We start from the raw sequence: 21,919 nt of genomic DNA, 5'->3' as shown, positions 1-21,919 counted from the left end.
AATCCAAGGCTATGGCAAACCCTAACCCTAATATTTTTTGGGATTGTTTTGGATAGGAAAACACTCACAACTCAACTATGGGGTGGATTGTGGATGGCTTACCGAGAAAACGCTGAAATCTGATACCAAGATGATAAGGGGTTGCCCGATCTTCTCAGTAAGCGAGGTGGATGGTGATGAACACGCAATGAACACAGCGAATGAAATCAATGATAAGTGGATGATAACTGATATGACAACGACGAAGTCTCTCGATTGATTCCCGTCGCCAAAGCAACAACTTTCAACCCGGCAAGATATTTGTAACTCAACACACTTGCGCACGTAGCCGCCGACCACGAAGCGATTAATTGCAATCTCCCAATTCCCAGTGGAACGATAGATCACACAAACTTTAAATAGCAAAATACCAGATCGATGCGAATTGGTGTATAGAATTCAATAGAGTTGTGTAGCAATCAACTATGAACTAGAGTTTATCTTAAACGTGGTCTAAACCTAATTTGGGGGCGTCCTGGCACTTATATAGGGGTTTAGGATGAACAGGGGTCGAAAATAGGTGATACAAACCGACCCAGATTGGGATTCGTCCGAGGTTGTTTCGGACTCGGCCGGCATATGGTCCGGCGGGACCGGGTGGCCATCGGGCGGGCGCGCCATAAGCCCTGGATAAGCTCCGGTGTGCACCGGTCTATGGGCCGGTCAGGACCGGGCCATCCGGTGCAGGGGCCGGCGGCGCCGGGCATGGCACCGAGCCATCCTGACGTGGCGCCGGTCTAGACGTCTCCTTCTCCCTCCTTCGCGCATGCCTCCCTCTCCTCCCTCGCGCGTCCATGAGATGTCTTCACGTCCAGCACCATGTCTAGCTGCTCCTCTCCTCCTCGTGCGACCCTTGCTCCATCTTCATACCTGATCATACATAAGTAAAAAGACTTAGGCAGTATAAAGTTTTCATCGACAAAAGTATCATTTAAGAGCGAATTCACATGTTGTTTTAGTAGCTTCGCACGAGCCCTTGTAATGGGTCCAATTCTAAATTCATTGGACTTGAACTTCACAGCAACATCGTCTTCATCTTGCAATGACAGAGATAGTAGTTCGGTAGGGATGTTCTCATCACCTTGTCTTTTTGTGGACCATGCTCGGGAAGCACGACATGGGCGACCTACGTGATGCCCTTAACATTGATCCAAATCACTTCCACGTCGTGGGATTAGCAGTCGTATGGGTAACAGACCCTTTGCGTTGTTGACGAGCACGCCGACATCGAGGCTCCTACCTCCCGGTGTGGAGGCATAATGTGGCGCTGGCGACCAACATCGCTCTACGGCACGCGGCACACCAACATAGTCGTCCTCGACTCCCGCCACGGGGCTTTAAATCGTGCGGGACTGGGTGAAATCGAAGGTGAGGCGTTGTTCCAATCACAGGTAAACGAGGAAGATTTTGAGGGGGTCGCTGGCACTGATTTGGAGAAGTCCTCAGCGACGATGTCTTGGAAGAGGAGTATTGACATGATAACTGTTCATAAGACTGGGTCTGGTAGCTTTGCAAGTTACTCAACATTGATTGATGTGATAATTGCTCGATAATACTTCCCTAATTTACGTCAGCTAAATTTTTGTTTGCTGCGATTAGCTATCATAGCTTTTCAAGTTAGCTTAATTTCTATTTGTAGCGATTGAAACAAGGCAATAAATTAAAAATAATTATTAACTAAAAATATAAGATAGCTTTCCTTTTAGTGATGCTCCCAGCGTGAAATGGTAGGCGAGATGATCAGACGGTTGAATTGGATGTTTTGAGACGTTGAGTTATGTCAAACGGTCCGGATGGTCCCTATCTTCTTCACCAAACGCGTTATATGATCTACGATCAACTTTAATATAATAATATAGATTGAGGAGGTACATAATTGCTTTACTTAATTGGATGAGAAGAAACTACTCCCCAACCTCGGATTTTGAGCCACCAGGAGTCTACGGCCTCGTCTTGCACATAAATTCCAATTACCGCTAGATCCGGGGGCCTCGACATTGTGAACTTTGGGTGGTCGAACCTTCCTCGAAACCTTGCACCAGCTGCATCTTTCTTTAGCTGGTAAAGGGCAGCAGAATTTGTTTATGGTTGATGCCACTTGCCAATAGCATTTTCATCAGTGGACAACAGGGCCCTGCTCCCAAAACAACGTGCGGATTGCTTAGATTACGATCTGCCGATGACAGCCCTTGTCATATTGAGGGGGCGAGCTTTAAACCCTTTAAGTAATCTTCTCCACATCGACATCTCGAGTTGTTTAGCCTGTCACTTGTTGCATTAGTATTTTATTGTTCAAGCTAGCCCCGAGTCGATAAGCCAAAGTAAATCCAATAAAAAAGGGGTTTTCCTCTTCACAATGTCCCCAACCTCCTGGCCACATATCAGGTTCTCTCCTATACCTAAGTAGCAGCCTGTCAGTTCTGTTTGTCGGAGCGGTTTGATCGGTAGTACCACGTGAAAATGGGAAGCAGCCAGGAATCTGTTACCTGCTAGGAAAACCTTTTTCTATAGAGTATATATTAATATCACCAAGGCAGTGCCTTAATGGCAATATGGATGTAAAGAAAGAAAAAATTCGCTACAGTGATCTATTTTTTTATAGCAGTGCACCAAAGACTAGAAAGACAACAAAATAAATTCATCTTCCCAAAAGCGACGCATGCAAGAAGAAAACAGTGCACAAGCGTCACCGTCTCCTAATCATAGATCATAGGTTTTCATCCTACAAATTTAGACTTTGAACTTCACGTGTGTTGTCGCCCCCACTTGGCGATACTGCTGCTCCAAGCCAGGAATCACCAAATCAATTCCTCTATCACCACAAGGACTTGAACCACCATTACTAGTCCCCAGATCTTGGCTTCCATACCATTCTCCACGACTAACTTCACCATGGAACCGGCCCATGATGGCAGAGCTTTGCATCGCTCCCTCTGAAATCAAATTTTCAGAAAAACATAGTTGTGCGAGACCGAATCTTATCCGATCCAACAATTTTCAAGCATAAGGCGCATTAGGGAGTTCTCCGGCGGAGCCTTCCGGAACTCGACACTCCGGTCCGATCAAGGAGGAAAAACATCAAGCAGGTCTTTGCCATGGTGCGAGAGGAATCCTAGGACCGTCCACCTTTATTCGCAAGACCGGTAAACCCCTTCGCCGCCAGTCCACTTCCTAACGGACTGGCCATAGAGAAGAAGGCAGCTCTGCGCGACCGTAGGCCTCAAATAACCATAAGGCCCAGATCGTTCCCTGAGGCCCAGATCAAATCAGAGACTTTGATCGCCAACAGCTCACCAGCACCTCCACGACGCCACTCCACCGGAGGAGGCCAACCACCTCAATCCGCCGGACCCGGGCAAAAGACCTAGACTAGCCGAGGAACCAGGGACCCGAGCCGCCCATGGTCATCGAGCACGTATCTGACAAGGAGTCCTCCGCATCGTCGCTGCAAGGCCTCGCCCTCGAGCGCCTCCATTGCAAGACAACGTCGCCATGCCCCTTGCCCAGAGAAGGCTTCTCGCGCTGCTTGCGCCAAGCAAAGGGGAAATGAGGGACTCGCCGCCACCGACGTTCCGCAGGCTTTCCCTGGTGATGCCCATCAGCGGCGGCGAGGGAGGGGAGGCATGGGAGGGGGCTTCGGTGGTAGCGGCGGAGAGGGGATCCCGGTCACTCGCGAGAGCGACAAGGAAAACATAGACTTTCCCAACTCCCGGATGCGGAGTTAGAGGCCGCGAAACATCGGTCTTGATGACCGCCGGTTTTCGCTATGACCGGGTACTTCTCATCGGAAAAAATGCTAGAGGGCTCCATTCCGGCAACGTCTGTCTCTGCAGCTGTGTATCTACGATGTATCCATCATCCGATAGCATCGTTTTTTGAACAAATCGAGCTTGCCGCGGCCGGAAAAGACAACAAATCAGCGGCGGGATCTCCAACGGCTATGGCCCACTTCCAACAACGACATGCATCGGTGAGCTCGACTTAGTGTGGAAGGAGGGCGTAGGAGGGTTCGGGCTCGTGACAGAGACAATAAGTGGCCGACAGAGTGAACGCCGTCGGAATCGGTAGAGCGGCGAGACGCATTTTGAGGATGAATTTTTTTGCTCGTCGCGTCGCGGCCGAGTAAGTATAGGTGGCACGGTGGTCATGAGCAAAAAATTTGTCCTCTAACGTTTTTGCAACTTCGGCACGAGGCGTCTTAGAAGAGGAAAAGAAAATCTTTTCCTAATTGCCCCTCTAAGCATTTTTGCTCTTTCGGTTAGAGATGCTCTTATTAGAAAAAAACTTCAACCCTAACCACAATTCCATATGGATATTTTGAATGTTAATCAAGTACAACTAATGCAGCAACATACGAGCTTAATAGTGAATAATTAATGGTGCAAAGTCCTAACGGAATCCCATATATACATTAAAGAAAGAAAGGAAGACTAGAAAACCAACAGGGGCTAAATACTGAATCTGCCATTTAGTCCAATAAGAATCCATTCAAAACCCATTAAATCCATCCAAAATGAAAATCTACCCTTTACCCCTGCCAAGGGAAGATATATGAATGCTCTCTATATATCAGATTAGATAATAGAACAGGTCAGATTTTTGCAGGAAGTGTTCTCTGATAAAATGGCTGGACTCATCTCAGCAATCTGCAGCAAAGTGTTGCAAGCTGCACCGAAACGTGGGGGTGGCTCGGGATCGGTAGCCTCCACACTGCTCTGAATTATTAAAAAATGGCCTTAGTATTGTAATACCAACTGGCAATACATCTAACCGGCTGGCAGCTACTGTCAGTGTCCCCGTTGCTGCAATTTGCACGTAAACAAACACACACGCATCACACCCTGGGCGCGAGTACGTAAGATCGATGGTCGCGGCTTTCTAATGCCAAGAAAGCGAGTTACAAAGTACAATCATAGTACTGGAGAAATATTTTCAGAAAAACAAGGAATTATATATATCTATATATCAATCACATGGAAACTAAATGTCTACATATCTGTGTCCATACTGGCAAACTTATGTTCGAGAAGAAAATGGGGATTCTCATGACAAGGTAGGCCATAATTGGCGGCAGATTCATCCGCTCGAATCTATTTTGTGTGGAAACGTTAGACTTATTTTCTTTGACGAGGGAAACATTAGACATATGAAAAGACCCTGCAAAGCCTCTTGACTTAGAAACGGAAGGAAAACATAAAATAGTACTATTAATCGAGTTTGTACATACTGCACGCCATTGTGCTCGCCAGCTACCTCCTCAAAATTTAAAGTCCTCTTCCTGCGAGTAGCAGCTTGAAAGAGACATAGGTGGCTAGCTACCTCCCCATCTCCTTCTCCATTTCCCACATACCTGCTGCTAGCTTCTTCGCGCGACCTAGCTAGCTTTTTATTATCTCATCATCCCAGTACAAATCAGGACGAGATTAGATAGACAGAGCCGGCCGGGAAGACCCAATGGCGTCGCCGCGGCCGAAGGGAGAGTCGTTTGACTTCGAGGAAGCCATGGGATCTGCCTCCGCGTCCTACAGCTCCGCGGGAGGCGTCTTTGGCCTCTCCCCGCCGGAGTCCTCGCCACGCGACAGCCGGAAGAGAAGGTATGTAAACTCACCTTGCCTTGTTGCTGCTCGTTTATACTACTTGTTCCCCCCCTTGTTGCTTGCTCTACTTCAATTGTTTGATTTTCCATAGATACTCCTCCTGACCTCTTCGATGAGCTCATCATTCTGAAACTAGACACTGAAGCTGTCCTGTTGATTTGCATTACTTGTCTTTCTCGTTTGTGCATTGTATCTATCAAAACGTATAGAGGTATTGATGCTGTTCTACCTACCTTGGATTTATGCCAATAATGGAAAGATTTGAAAAAATTAAGGAAGAGTTAGGAAATGTTAACATGGTCAGAAACTGGCCGGAATTGGAACACTTCAGATATGTTGATGTACTATACTTTATAGTTACAACTAGGATTAATAGTCTACTGCTAAAACAATGCTGAAAACACTGATGGTTGGGGTCACTCTTCGCAGCCTGGAGTAGAGCGAAATATGATGAGAAAAGGACAATTAAATTGAATCATACAGCAGCCACTAGAATTTTCTTTTCTTATTACTTCCTCATGTGTGGGTCGTGCTATATTTCATGGGATGGGGTCAAAGCTGCAATGTAGTGCAGAATTTTGCTCAGAGCTTGGATGGCAACCCCACACTATGCTAAAAGAATCTGATTATTGTGAAAAACTTTTTGTCTTACCAGTAACCTGGTGCCCGTGTGATGCTACATATATCCTAACCATTTCTGGACATTCTCCTTAGACCATAGTTCTAAAAAAGATCATATTCTCCTTCTTTCAATGAAGAGCATTTTCTTTGGAGACTTCGGAACCTGAAGTTTTTTTTTTTTGAAGGAGCTCCCTTTTATTTTCCAGTGCATATATATAGATCTGGTCATAGTGGGTGGGGGGGGGGAATCATTTTCATGAGATCCCTAGATTATACTACTCGTAAACTGTCCTTCATGCACATTTTTGGCATGCTTATAAGAAAGAAAAGGAGGACTACACGTGGTCTAGCTACTTTGTGATATTGCAGCAGCCTTGCAGCACTACCCTGAATACTATTTTATGACTCAAGAATCTGTTTTCCTTGCCTAAAGGATAAGCAAAAACTGAAAAGTGTCGAGCAGATCAATCATTCCCTAAACTTCAAGCATATGTGAAAGATGTGCAGTATACTATATGGAGCCCCTAGCTATTTAGTTGTGGTACCAGTGATGCCTCTTGAACGAATATAGAAAGTCGTAGTGTGTAATATTTTCTCTATTTTTCCTAGATAATTACAATCTATATATATACTACTTCTTTCAAAAAAAAATCTATATACTGGTTTTGTACTTGTTTTTTTGGAAAGGTGGTGATGCGTGGTATGAGAAATCTATCCATTTATTTACAGGTTCAATGTGGACTTTTAAAGTAGAAAATAATTTATTGACGCACCAATCCCACTTAATATCCCGTTAATTTAGCCCGCGGTCTTGGTAACAAGATCGTCATCTTTGATTACCACGTTCTTATTTCTTTCCTTGTAATACCTTTTAAATTTGTCTAGTTCCATAACGATTATCCTACAAAATTTTCTTTGTTGGCTTGAGTTACTTATCAAGGAGAAATGCTACACCTCGGAGTAATGTTTACGGAATTGCCTTACGGGCTGACATGGCTGCAGGGGATTTGTTGAAAATCAGTTTGTCCCCGTGAGTTTAGGACCGTGATGGCTCCGTATGCTCTCCAACTCAGCCCGTAACAAATTTGCGTAGGAAGTTTGCCCGTAAGTGTAGCTTTATTGCTTATCAAGCATTCCGCTCGAACTACCTTGATGTAGTTCATGTGTGCGTGGCCGCCCGCCACACAACATGACGGCACAATGTATGGTCACTCAACTAGCCAGCCACTCTTTCTCAAACAATTGTGAACGCAAAATTGTATGTCGTTAATTGGTTCTAACTTTCAACACTAACTGAAGAGATCTATAGTCAAACATTCTTTCTAGGAGATCTGAACAAAAGGAGACAACTTATATTTGGCCTGATGGCGATGCATGCAGTTTTTGCAAGCGTCACACCGTTGTTTTTTACATAGATTTTTCCCCCTCTTGTTGCAGATGCTTCCGGTTAGATCCACAAAAATACATGCACTCTATTTAGTTGGAGTTACTGTTGAAGTTCTCTTTGGAAAATGTATACTCTATTGACTTGGCTCACCTCCCTCCCTCCCCCCCCCCCCCCCCCCCGGCGGTATTTTGGTCCGTGCATGTCCCAATTTTAAAGGAGAAAATCAGTACCATTTATATGCTGTAAGAAAACTTGAGAAGCGCATTATATAAAATCTATTCCAACATACTATGCGCCAAAACACACCTTCAAGGGTTGCTGTCACAGAAGAAAAAACACACAACTCGGACTTTATGGCTAAGGAGAAACAAAAACAAACAAACATTGCTTAGTTGTTTGACTAAAAGTTTGATCCAGAGCCCACCTCTCATTGGCTAAGCATGATGGCCCCACTTGACCTTGCCAAGACCGTGAAAGAGGCAATGAGCCTCCTCAGCTATTCAAGCACTGGAAAGTCCCTCACATGAGCTCAAAACAATATCGAGCCGGGCCATCCTGTACACTTAGTGACAAGTGGACCCCCTTATCAGTTTTTTAGTTTTCTTTTCCACCTGGGATCACTCCCCTTTTCCATTAATTGCTCAACGGAAATGCAATGTTCTTTTGAAATGAAAACAATTAAATGGAACACAAGAAAAAATAATGAAAGGAAAAGATTGACAGGAAAAGCATACTAAAGGTTTTTAGTTAAATGGCTATCCAACGTACTTATGGGTTTTTCTTACTCATTAATTAGCTACTGTGGGTAAAACAAACCTTAAGGTTTTTTTTAGTTAAGGTGTTTTCTTGTTGAATTTACACAAAAAAAACTTATTTAACTTTTTTTTCCATACAGACCGGAAATATTTAGTTTTAGTTTGCGAGGGAATAGATGTTATATTTTAATTAAATGAGCATGAATATACTTTACTATACATCCTACATGTATTATATCCTTCCATTTCAATTCCGCAGTTATTTATATTATTTCTATCGGCACATTTATATATACTCCCTCTCCTTTTACAAAAGAGTGTACTTGATCAGTTTCTTGGAGAGTTTCATGCATGGAGTTTGCACTGAAATATAATAATATTTATTATACTAGCTAGATACATGTATGATGAAAATATAATTTATCCTGAATCTAATGATCGATGATAGTTTGCTGGCATAAATGTTGTTGCTTTTTATATAAATATGATCAAACTTAAACAAGTTTGACTTCCATTGGAAGTACACTGCATGGAGGGAGAATACCAAACGGCCTTCACAACTTTTTGAGCATTTGCAAATCTACCATTCATCCTGAGTCCTGAAGCCTGACTCGTTCTTTGTTTTTTTTCGAAATGGGGAGTGAAACCCCGGCTTCTGCATCATGATGATGCACACGGTTTTTTATTAAAAAATATTTGTGAGTACAATGTTTAAAAACTCTCAGGCATTGCCTAGAGTTGATACAAAAATCAACCAGCGAAAGAAAACAAAAGAAACTGGACTACACATCATTGTACCCGTCTATTGTGTCGCTAGCCAGTCTGGCACAAGATATCCCGAACGACCATCTGGAGCAGTGTGCATCCCGCTGTTCCTCCGGTGACAGAAGAGCCCACAACTGAACCCAATGTGCCACCATATGGATAACCTGCAAGAAATGAAAGGAAGGTTTTTTGTTAAAAATAATATCATTCCTCGCCCTCCATATAGACCAACATAAGCAGAAACCCCAATACGGATAAAAGCCTTAGATAGTCTATCTACTCCACTTAATCAATTACCAAACATATTCGTAATATTGGTTGGAGGTGGAAGATTAAAAGTAAAATTAATCGTGCGCCAAAGTATTTTAGCTAAAGGACAAGTGAGAAACAAATGTTCAATAGTTTCATGTTCTCCATAAAAAACACATTTTGTACACCCATTCCATTGTCTTTAGCTAAATTATCCTTAGTAAGCAGCACCTTATTACTCAAGAACCACATAAATATATTTATGTTAAGGGGGATTTTGACTTTTCATTGGTATTTTCTCAAATAAGGTGTGTGGTCATTCATAAGATCCTCATACATAGATTTCACTGTAAACAAATCATTCGTTGTCAAATTCCTAATAAATTGATCATTCTCATCAGATAAGTTAATCCTCACAAGATTTCGGCATAACTGTAACCATAAAATCTATTTGTTTCTCACTAACAACCTTCTAAAACTGATATTCAGAGGTATTTGAGCTAACACATGAGTTACCGTTATATTCTTGTGATGCATAATATTATATAAGAATGGATATTGTTGGGTCAATGACTCGTTCTCTGTTTGACCTATATATTTAGCCTGGTCCATATATCGCTGCAGGAAAGACAGACCTTCATGGGTCAAACATACCTTCACACCTCATTTTGACGGTCACTTGTGGAGAAAGTACGGCCAGAAAAATATCAAGGACTCTGCCTTCCCCAGGTAATTTACCAGGTGACGCTCTATTGATTAGTCACGTCAAGAGAAGGAAAAAAAAGCTAACTATTTATATTCCAGGCTACACAAAAAAGGACATAATGTGACAAGTTTTATAGTGTTGAAACGTCTCTTGCTTGTGATGATTAGTTCATCACGTCGGAAAGCTAACTTGGGCAAGTCATTTGATACAAGAACTTTCATTTTTTCCTTTTCAAAAAAAAAAAAAGTCATTTCATACAAGAAACTAACCGCTTCTTCTCCAAATTTCAGTATATGAGAAGGGCCATAGTATTTAGAAATCAGTTTCAGTAACTTTAAGACTCCAAAACAGTCAGCCGATATGGTTGGACCTTTAAGTAAACCATGTCTTCATGCTTAGGCGAAAATAGATATAGTGAAGTAATCCCCGAACTCTAGAAATCATTAATAACTTATTCTATTGTATTAAATATCGCCAATCTAGTGGAGAAGGATCCCTCAACAACATTTCTTTGAATAGAATTGTTCTTTGGGTTCGACCTGTTGTTCTAGAAAATAGAAAGTGGTCTCTCATATGTTATGTTAAGGTGATTCATTCATAATATTGTTTTATGTGCGGGTTCAAGATGGTCTAAAAGTATCTTTTAACCCGACTTTCGAGCTCCATTATGTTGCACTGTTCACCATAAAATTTTGATAATTTTATTTATTTTTGTATAGCTTAAAATACGAAGTAGTTTGTATTGATATTTTATCAGTTTATAGTATACATCAATTGCTATCTCTAGAATTGTTTCATATTTTTTTAAAATCTAAAATAGAATTCAAATGTTTCAGAATAAATGGCTGCGTGTACCTCGGCATCCATTTTAAGTTTCTCGATGTCTACGTCACTAACAAATTATACAAAGCTACTCATGCTAACATAGTAACATGTAATTAAACGGTAATGCAGGCTGTACTACAGATGCTCTTACCGTGAAGACAAGCAATGCCTTGCCTCGAAGCTGGTCCAACAAGAGAACAACGACGATCCACCGCTATTCAGGGTCACCTACACGTACGAGCACACGTGCAACGCCGCGCCCGTCCCAACGCCCGATGTCGTGGCTGAGCTGCCGGCGCCCACCGCTGATTCGCACTTCCTCAGGTTCGATTCCACCTGCGCCAGGAACGGAGGTAGGCACCGGATGGAGCAGCAACGGCAGTACCAGCAGCCTATGGCGCCTGGGTGGCCGTCATTGATGCTCAGCTTTGATTCCAACAGCCAGCCGCACACGCATCATGCGGCCTTCCCTTCCGAGCTGCCGCAGGTGGCGTCGACGTCGACGCCATTCTCGACGACGGACGGCATGTTGCAGGCACCTCCGCTGCCGTCCACGTCGATGACGACCGACGGCGGAGGTGACAGGTTCTCGACGTGGGAATCGTTGAAATACGGTCTGAATGACCATTTGCACTTCGGCGACAACGGGTATCTCCCTGACGATGGTAATGATGACAATTACTGACTGTTACTGCGTTGCTCTTACGTCACAAGCATAAGTAAACTGTCATTATTTGGCCTGGAATCAAGTAAAGTTCATACATATTCTTCGTGGAGGACATGCAGATCGATGTTTTATATACTTGCTCATTTTAGCTGAAGTGTCACTTCACTACTATGCTTATCCCTGCATTCCTGCATTTGGTAGCTCGAAGATGAAATAGATCGGTTGGTGCTATATATGCACCTTGCATTTTTCATTATATTTTGCTTTTGCGCATATGTAATGTGTTGTCCCAAAACATGATGCGGAGCCACCCTTCTACGGTCTACTACTGTCAACTACGCTTCAAGGAAGTCTAATGGTATTTCTACCCGATATCATATAATATAGAGAAGCAAAACCGCGAAGTAAACTTAGAGGAGTAAAGTTTACTCCTCTAAATGTGGCTAGACCTAACCGATTTCTTAAATTTAACTCATAAAACGAAGTGCACTCTCTTGATCATGTTGTTGTAGGTTTTCGTTCGGTTTTCTCCTAAAAACCGTGTATTCCCTTCTTAATTAATGAATGCGACAAAACTTTTGTCTCTGTGTTAAAAAAAGTGACCTCACATGGAAGTCTCTGTAAATCTTGTTGTTCTTTCTTGCTTCTTCTTCTTCTTAGCGCAGGATGCCTCTCACTCCACCGCCATCTTGTACATTTTGAATGGCACCCGCTTCATGTATGCCAGTGAAACACAGCTCCGCCACAAAACGTCGAACATCTGCCCTGTGACGAAGGTGTCAAACCGTGTTGACACATAACCCCACGAAGGCATTATCATATGTGAATCGCATTTGATTCGAGGACGAGATTCTCGTTTCTAGAGTCAAAACCCCATACACGAGGCAAACACATAAAAGGGTCACACAAGGCAATAGATGTGGGGAGTGCGATTCGTGAATACTAGTAGAAATCCAACCTACACTAGCTAAAACTAAGTAAGTTTTAACCGAATCGTATGACATATTTTAGGATTTACATGTGATTTGGGGATTAGAGCATCTCCAGTCGCGTTCCCAAAGCGTCCCCCAAAGGGATTTGGGGCGCGCTGGACAGAAAATGCGTTCCAGCCCCGCGTCCCCCAAAGCCCTTTTTTGTCCGGCGCGCCCCCATTCGGTGTCCGGCGCCCCGAGGCCGTCCCCGTCCCACAGGGGACGCACCGGGGACACCGGACACAACGAAAAGCGAGGCGGGCTCCCACATGTCGGCGACTATTTGCATAAACCGTTGGTTCGCGCCTCTTTTCTCGTCGCTCCTTCCTTCCCGCGCCTCTTTTCTCGTCGCTCCTTCCTTCCCACCCCACCGCCGCCGCTGGATTTCCCAGCCGTTTGGGCGTCTGATCTGTGCTGAGAGTCGGCACCGTTGTCGCGGCTGGGCTCCCGCCGGTCGTGGCGCCGCCGCCGCCTCGCCAGCGCGTCCCAGAACGCGCCGTCAAATCCGCCCCACCTCCACGCACAGAAGGTGCTCGACGACTTGCCAGGTAGGCGCGATTGGCCGCTGTTTGTTGCGTCGTCTGCCTCGGCGCAATTTTAACCATTGATTTTGCTTTAGCCATGGACAGCGACGATGAGATGGTTGCCCTGCTGCTGGAGGACGAGCAAGCCTTCGACGACGACCTGCGGGAGCATTTGCTGATCATCGCGTCCCTCCAGGACATGCTTGACGCTGAGGCGGAGAAGAGGAAGAGGCCGCGCCGCGGAGGATCAAGGCCGGGAAGAAGGAAGTCCAAGCCCCGGCAGAGGATGGAGGGGCATGCCATGCTGCACAACGACTACTTCGCCGACGAGGAAACACATGCCGACAATTTTCGGCGCCGGTACAGGATGAGCAAGGGGCTGTTCATGAATATCCTCCACGGCGTTCGAGAGTTCGACCCCTACTTCAAGCTCAAGCTCGACGCTGTAGGCGTCCTCGGGTTCTCGTCGATTCAGAAGTGCACCGCCGCCATGAGGATGCTTGCATACGGAGCACCTGCCGATACACAGGACGACTACCTTCGCATGAGTGAGTCTACTGCCATTGAGTGCATGTACAAGTTTTGCCGAGCTGTGTTGGGAAAGTTTGGCAAATACTACTTGAGAGGGCCAACTGCGGAAGAGACTGCAAGGATCATGGCACAAAATGCTGCCAGAGGATTTCCTGGAATGCTTGGAAGCATCGATTGCATGCACTGGGCATGGAAGAACTGCCCGTTTGCTTGGCAAGGTATATACAAAGGCCGTCATGGATATTGCAGTGTGGTGCTTGAAGCTGTGGCAGATTATGACCTGTGAATTTGGCATTCTTTCTTTGGCATGGCGGGATCACACAATGACATCAACGTGTTGCAGCGGTCTCCGGTGTTCAGCAGACTAGTGGAAGGGCATGCTCCACCACGCAACTATGAGATCAATGGCCACCAATATACCAAAGGCTATTATCTAGCCGATGGTATATATCCAAAATGGGCCACTTTTGTCAAAACAATCTCGAATCCATCAGGTCTGAAGAATTCCCACTTTGCTACACGACAGGAGGCTTGCAGGAAGGATGTCGAGCGGGCATTTGGTGTGCTTCAAGCACAATTTGCCATTGTCCGGTACCCTGCTCTAAGCTGGTCTCACGACTAAATGTGGGAGGTGATGCAGGCTTGTGTGATCATGCACAACATGATCATCGAGGATGGCCGCAAGAATCATGTTAGGTCACATGTTGGTCCCTATGAGTGTCAAGGTCCTCTTGCGGAGGTTGATCATGAGTTGCCTGCAGATTTTGCTGATTTTCTCGCCATGCACGCAGAGATCCGTGACAGCAATGTGCATGAGCAACTTCAAGCTGATCTCGTTGAGCATTTGTGGAGGATCAAAGGAAATACTGTGGCACCTTGATGTAGCATCTAGCCCTATTTATTATATTTTATTATTTGTTTTATTGTTTGTTGTAATTTAATTTGAAAACAATCCTCGCAAACATTTTTATTCATATGCTACATTTGATTATGTATTAAAAAAAGTAATTTAAATGTTTGGGGGCGGCGTTTGGGGGACGCGGCTGGGGAGCGACGTCCCCCAAAAGCGGCACGAACAAAACACGTCCCCCAAACGCTCGATCCGGCACGCTTTGGGGGACGGTTTGGGGGACGCGGCTGGAGATGCTCTTAGGGTCATGAGGATTAGAGTTCGTGTGCACGGCCCATGGCGGATTCACGCGACCGATAGAGGAACTAAGGATTATCATGACCGGCAAATGAGAGGACATAGAGACGATGATAGCATGAGCGGCACACCGCGCATAGGAGGATGTATCAATTGTTGAAAGGGATTTGTGAAGTATTTCTAAGTAATGACATGCATTCATATATATATATAAAAGGATGATTAGGTAGCAGCAGTAATATGTATAATAAGATATATAAACCTCTTTCATTAAGCCCACTTCTTTGGTATGTACGAAAGAGTGAGTCAAAAACAACCATTAGAAAGGTGTGATATAGTGCATGATTGTACTCTTAGGTAATCAATTGCTAATGCTTTTTGATATATGCATGCTAATTCTCTAGGTTATGTGGGATTGTGAGGTTTAACCTTTTGGTCTCGTATTTTAAATTAGAAGTCCCTTGCCTAAAGAGCGTGAGATGATTTCATAACATCTGTGGAGTTACTTATTTCAGGTTATTTCTTTAAGATAGAACACATTAATCATGGTGAAGAAATACAACATAACTATTTATATAGTTATGACGATAAATATCATGTTTTCGAGTTAAGTTTTCCTGCAATGAAGTAAAACTATTCTTTCTTTCTTTTTCCGAGGAGAAACACATCCATTTATGTAGGTGAATATTCATATTTTTCTGAGAAGAATATTTATTTGTAATAAAATGGATAATTTTTTGGTTAAAAATTTGTAGTAAGACATGCCCTTTTTTGCTATGATATCATTATGAACTTTTAAAACCATGTCAGATTAAAAACTCATTTGTTAAAAAATCCTAAATAGCTATTTTATAATGTTCGATTGCCACTTACTACCTCCGTACCAAAAAATAAGAAGTTTTGGTAGGTTATTTTAGACTACTAAAACATCTTATATTTTATACCAGAGGGAGTATAAAATAAACATTTTTTAAAACAATTCAAAAACTAATAAAAATAAATATATGTGTAGTCTATATTCTCTTTGTAGATAATGCTTTACTATTTTTTTAATTAGAATTTCGACTTTTATATTTGGTTGTCTAAATAAGCAATAGTAAGCATAGAGTGAAAGGCATGCTTCCTCAACCTTACCGACCATTCGATCCCCTTCTGCTCTCTGCCGTGACGCTACCGCCACCGCCTGTGCTCCCCAATTCCTGCTGCCGGAGCCATCAATCCACACAGGCGAGCACACTGCCATACTCCCCATGGCCTGCACCCCTGCCTCGTCACCGCCGCCATGTCATCTTCCCTTGCTCGGCGCCTTAGAGCATGTCTAACAGATCCCCTATTTTTCTGCCCCGTAAAATGCAAGTAGAGGGCTCTATATTCTGTTTTACGGGGTGGGGATACGGGGTCTGCTAGCTCGGACGAGTTTCCAACCCCTCAAAACAGGGTATTAGACAACAATTTTAGATCAAACATAGCACATCCAAAACATGTGATGCATAATTCATAGTTTTTACACCACAACGCGATCAACGCGATCATAGGCAATGTTCAAGTCACGGAGGTTCCCAAAATATTGCCACCACCAACACCATCAGTGCGATCAACCATCAACGAGGTGTAGTTCGAGGTGTGTGGCTTCGGTGTCGCGGTTGAACTGGCAGCCGGATCAATCTCAACCACCTATTCGTCATCGTCCGCTTCGTCACCCTCCTCCTCCTCCTCATCATCATCAATCACTTCGACATTGTCCTCCCCATCGAACGCATCGAGGTCAGCGTCCAAGTCCACCGCTGAATCGTTGAACATGTCCATGTACGATGTTGTGGACTCAACATCGAACACCTTGTCTACGTCCATGGAGGGTGGCGGCGGCGCGGGCGTCGCCGCGGACGAAACGGAGGGAGGAGGGGTCGTGGCCTTGGATGGCGGTAGAGGCGCGAGGCCGATGTGGCTGACTGCCTTTGTCTTCACCTTGGACTGTGAGGCACCCCTCGGCCTGGCCGCCTTCATCTTCACTTCTTGGCAGCCGGCGGAGCTGCGGCCTGCGAAGTTGCGGCCGCCGCAGGGGCTTCGAAGAATTGCTTCGGGAACCTCTTCCTCTTCGATGGGATGGTGGCGGAGATCATGGCCGACACATCGCTGGCGTTTGGCGGACCTCCGACGGGGACATCAACCACCGCGGTCGAAGGTGGTGCACCGCCGGCGGTCGTCGGGCCTTGCGGGGGATCCATGGCAGCGAGATCCGGCCGCGTTGTTGCCGGGAAGGGCGGGGCGGAGGAGATCCGGCGGCGGCGGCGGTGGTTGGGTTTCGCTGAAACCCTTCGCGCGCAGTGGATGGGAGAATACTGGTTTTTCCCTCTATTTCCCTTCCCACCCCGCACAAGTAGGGGGCGAAGAGCCGCCCCGTAGCCAAAACTGGGAAAATTCGATACGGGGGGCTGTTTTACGGGGTCTGCTAGACGGCCGGGTAGATCCCAACCCCGTGTTTCGGCGGTTAGGGCATCTCCAGCGGGGCGACGCAAACGAACGATGTGCGACCATTTGCGTCCGCGCGGACCGGAAATGCGTCTGCACCCAGCTCCAGCGGGGCGACACATCGTGTCCGGGGCGTCCGCCGCGACGCATGCGTCTCCGCGGACGCTGCACGGTCGCGCGTAGCGTCCGCTCGCTTCCCCCACGGGCCCGCCTAGTAGCGATCCTAGCTCGATCGGCCTCGAATTAAAGCACAACAAGCGCGCCAATGTCAACCGCTAGAGTGGCAACTGCGCCGATCAACCCGGCAACCTCCGGAATGGAGCACCGAACCGCCGCGGAAGAGCAACCATAGGCCTCTTCGTTATACGCGCCGCCATTAATCCCTGCAGAATATAACCCCTGTATCTACTATAATTCACGTCCAGCCGCCATTCTTCTTCACCACCGGTTAGCCAGTCGCCATGAGCGACTACACGCTGCCATCGGTCCCGGAGAGCGAGGGCAAGTCGCCCGGATAGCTGCATTGGTGGGAATTGCCTACGACGCCAAACGATCCGGGCTCCACGTCCAGCGACCCTGCCTCCACGCCGAGTGAGGAGGACGAGGACGGAAACACCGATGCCAGCGACGTCCAGGAGGAAGACAGAGGCGCCGCTGGCAGCGATGGCGAGGACGAGGAGGAGGACTCCGACACCAAGTTCGCCCGGCTGGAGGCGCAGGAGGCGACAGACGACAAGGCGACATCAAGGAAGGAGGCCAGGGCCCGGGCAAGGGCGCAGGCGCGGGCCGCGTGTCGCCGCCGTCGTCGTCGTCCTTTCACCGACGACGAAGACGATAGTACGTTCGACTCCAACTCCTCCACGGACGCGTCGTCCGTCAGCTCCTCTTCCGACGAGGAGGTGACAAGCAAGAGGCGCAGCAGGGCCTTCTAACAAGAAGCCCAAAAATTAGTTTTTAGTTTATTTGTTCTTGTTTGTATGTTAAATTTGTACTTTTTCGATTCGAGTAATCTATCCGGTGAACTGTTTATGGAAGCAACAAGATCTTTGTTTTTGCGTTAAACTTAGTCATTCTCATACAAGAAAACATAACAGTTGCATGTCCAAAATGCTTTGGACCGCTGGGGGTGGTCCCCGACGCAAACGAATATTTCGCGCCTCGCGACGCGAATAATTTAGGCGTCTGAAATGCGTCACCCCTATTAAACGGGTTTAATCATTTTAAGAGGTCTGTTAGGCGCACGGTCTAGCCCGTCCGCCCTGCAGCCTTGCTCACGGGAAATTGGCCACGCTCACGCATCGGCAAGCTGCGAATCACCAGAGGCTGGGGGCACGTCCCGCCACGGCCGCTTAGACAAAGGGGACGCACAGTCGCACATCCGTCGGCGGCAGCGTAGCGCCAGAACTGGAGCTGGATGCGCCAGTGCGGCACCCTTGGAGACGGTAACCACGCCCACCTCCGTCGTTGGGCTGCTCGGCGAAGGTGACAACATAGTTAGTGTAGCAGTAGCCGACGCGGCCTCCCCATGCGCCATGGCCGAAGAAGGAAGGTCCGCCCATCGTGTGCAGCGAGGAACAGAACACACGTGTTGCTGCCTTTGTTCCTGTTGATGTGCACTTGAACTTATTCAATAATTTTACGTATTTACTGGAATTTCTGCTTAGTTTACTTTCTTCCATTGTGTGATTTGTTCATTCTCTTTTTTCTAGAGATTGTTGAGGTGCCGAGACCTGAGAAAATCATTGCGACATGATCAAGCAGCCGGCAGCACAAGGGAATCAGTTTGAAGAATCACATGTACATGCGCCATCTCTTTGGAGAGTGGACTTTTGAAGCAGGTGCTTGGTGAGCACCCGTATCTATACCGTGTATACTGCATCAAGATTTGTGCAAATTCTTTTTGTTCCTCTCTCAAGTAATTTCTCATTTTTGTATCTCTCGCACCACACATTTTTTGAAGAAAAAAATTTGCAGATCACTTAAACATAACAATTAGAACATGGGAAAATTTTTTTGGATTTTTTATTTTATTGTGTAAATATATATTTCAAGAATTTATTTTAAATTTTTAATAATTTGAAATTTGAAATTGCACAAAAAAATTCCGAGCTATTTTTGTCTCACTCCATTTGTTAATTTTTAGTGAATTGCAAAAAAATCAAATCAAAAAATTACATAATTTGAGAGATATAAAAAAGAGAAAATGAAAAAGTGTGAGGGTGCGCAGAGCGCACCTGCTCTCTCACACTTTTTCCTTTGCTTTGCTCTTCATAATTATCTTCCATGATGTTTTCCCGTTGAGAAGTTAAACATGGCATTCATACATAGCATTAAATAGAAGAATTTGCATGCTATCATGATTCTCTTAAACTACATCTTGGTCACACAATGCAGGAAGTACTCACCTACTGAAACAAAATGTACCATCTGCGAAAATCCCTTTCTCTCGGTTCCTACTTTCAGAAGAAAAGAACATCGACTGGACTTCTGTTAGATTGTCAATAAAGTCAGCCCGTTCATTTAAAAGAAGCTACAGCTAAACAATCACACTTCATGGGAAGATAACAGGGCACTCTTGGAATCAAATATGAGAGAAGACAGATACACGTGCCATGGTTCAAAGGTAGGAACAACAGAAGAGAAAAGTGTCTATAAGCAGTGCATGTAATAAACATCCATGCCTGGGGAGATGATTTCCTATTGTTTTATCATATAGAAAATCTTAAGCTCTCACCCAAACTATTTATAGTCCAACAATTTATTCAGATTAATTATTCATTCATTGTAGGAAATAACCTGAAATGAACTCCTCGCTCTGTTTTCCAATTTCTGGTACAAAATAAAACATTGTTCTTAAGGTTTCACTCCTTCAGACCAATGCAGCTTTTTAGGAACCATCCTTAATATGGATCAGAATTCAAGTTTACATGCTGATGAGAAAGAGATATTGACTCGGTTCTTTGTTTTATATCCAGCCTTTTGTATTCCAACTCATTTATCTTACCTAATAATCCTGTTGATGTAGAACATCCTAAATTAGGCCATTGCATATGTCCATCAAAGTCCAGTAAACTGTGGCACATCAGACATATATTCGAGTGAAGCAGTAGACTGCACCAATATTCTATAATTCATACTGTAAGGTTCCTATCTAAATATGGTATACGAAATACAGAAGCTTGGCTTAAAAGTTATGGACGCTCTTTACTGCTCATTCAATAAAACACTTCTGCTGGTGTCCTGTCTCATATTATGGTTACTTAAGAAAGTACAGCAAAAAAAAGTAGTGCTTTGCTGTATTTCTTCGGCTCTTTGGTTTACAATTGTGACGTTCCAGGTTTTACTAAAGTTTATCATTGTAGGATTTTTTGTGTGAAAAGCACACCTAGCCACAACATTGATGATCTTTCCTTTTCTTTATCAAGTCAAATGTAAAGTAACATAAAGAATTGTTTTCTGCACCAATCTGAAAGCTTATAAATTCTATCAGCAAAAAAGGGGAAAAACTGCGGCAAACTGATCAACCAAATAAAGTTGAATGCATGTCCTTGAGCACTGCAACAATTTTCAGAAAGTAACAAACTATATATCCCTGGCCTTCCTATGCAATCCAAAAATATTACCACTGCTTGCTTTCATGCACTAGTAGGAAAACCCTTATAGGCAGAGCTTAGTTCTGGGTGCGCCACAGAAATAGCTTAATTTTGTGGCGCATGCTTCAGTAGTGCGCCAAAGAAACTATGTGGGGCCCACATCCTGCCACCACCAATTATTACTGTACGTATTTCTGTGGTGCACATGGCGTGCTGCGCCATAGAAATAACTCTTTCTGTGGCACACGTGCTTCGGTGCGCCACAGAAGTAGTTGATTCTGTGGCGCACCTGTTCGGGTGCGCCACAGAATTAAGATAACTTATATCATCTCGCCCGTGCCCTCCCCCGCCTGTTCACCTCTTCCCTCTCCCCTCTCCCCTCTCCTCCGTCGCCGCGATTCGCCGCCGCCGCCATGGTCGTCGCCATCGCCGTCGCCGCCGCCTTCCTCCGCGAGGGGCGCATGCCGCCACGGTCCTCCCATCCCCGCCACCTGCAGCACAAGCTGCCCCTACGGCGAGGAGGGGCCGCCGCGAGGAGGGGCTGCCGTCGCGGCAAGGTGGAGGAGCCACCGCCTCCTCCTCCTCCTCCACCCCTGCCGTCATCTTCAACCTCCTCCTCCACCCCTGTCATCGGTGATCTCTCTCCCCTCCCCTCCTCTCCCTCTTAATTCCTCTCCCGCGCGCGCACAAGGTGTTCGACGAAATGGTGCTGTCGGTGTGCTGTGTTGCTGCTGTTGTTGTTGTTGCTCTGGATGCATTGCTACTGTTGCTCTGGATGCATTGCCCCTAATCGTTTTGCTTCATATGGTGTTCATATGAACACCAGCTACTAGCAGTGACATGCTATATTGGCTCTATCTGCTCCAAAGGTTCCATTTGGAGCCTGGATTGCTACTGGTTAGTATATTGTTATGCTGCTAATCCTTGTTGTTGCTTGTCTTAAGCAATAGAAATTGTCTATGCCTCTCTGTACTTGCTTACCATTAACTGGTGAGCTAGTGATGCTTATTGGAGTGTTCTATATAAGTGACACTTCTATGCTGCTACTACATATTGGTGTTGGTTATTGTCAA

General features: G+C 45.4%; 1 protein-coding gene across 1 annotated transcript; it reads left to right on the top strand.

Annotated features, from left to right (window-relative positions):
• The first annotated feature begins 5,365 nt into the window (after nucleotides 1-5,365).
• LOC127338746 (uncharacterized) lies at nucleotides 5,366-11,780 on the top strand. The gene is made up of 3 exons (XM_051364744.2): nucleotides 5,366-5,633; nucleotides 10,038-10,142; nucleotides 11,074-11,780. The coding sequence occupies exons 1-3, from the start codon at nucleotides 5,494-5,496 to the stop codon at nucleotides 11,627-11,629; spliced, it is 801 nt and encodes a 266-aa protein (XP_051220704.1). The 5' UTR covers nucleotides 5,366-5,493; the 3' UTR covers nucleotides 11,630-11,780.
• Nucleotides 11,781-21,919: the final 10,139 nt, after the last annotated feature.

Source organism: Lolium perenne, chromosome 3 (assembly GCF_019359855.2).
Source record: "Lolium perenne isolate Kyuss_39 chromosome 3, Kyuss_2.0, whole genome shotgun sequence".
NCBI classification, from domain to species: Eukaryota; Viridiplantae; Streptophyta; class Magnoliopsida; order Poales; family Poaceae; genus Lolium; species Lolium perenne.
This window is presented reverse-complemented; position numbering and strand designations above follow the sequence as displayed.

Excerpts from the sequence above, each read along its gene's own strand:
- LOC127338746 (XM_051364744.2), top strand. The coding sequence starts at position 5,494 with ATGGCGTCGCCGCGGCCGAAGGGAGAGTCGTTTGACTTCGAGGAAGCC. Across the intron at positions 5,634-10,037 it reads CGCGACAGCCGGAAGAGAAG|GAAAGACAGACCTTCATGGG; the intron begins GTATGTAAACTC and ends ATATCGCTGCAG. Across the intron at positions 10,143-11,073 it reads AAGGACTCTGCCTTCCCCAG|GCTGTACTACAGATGCTCTT; the intron begins GTAATTTACCAG and ends ACGGTAATGCAG.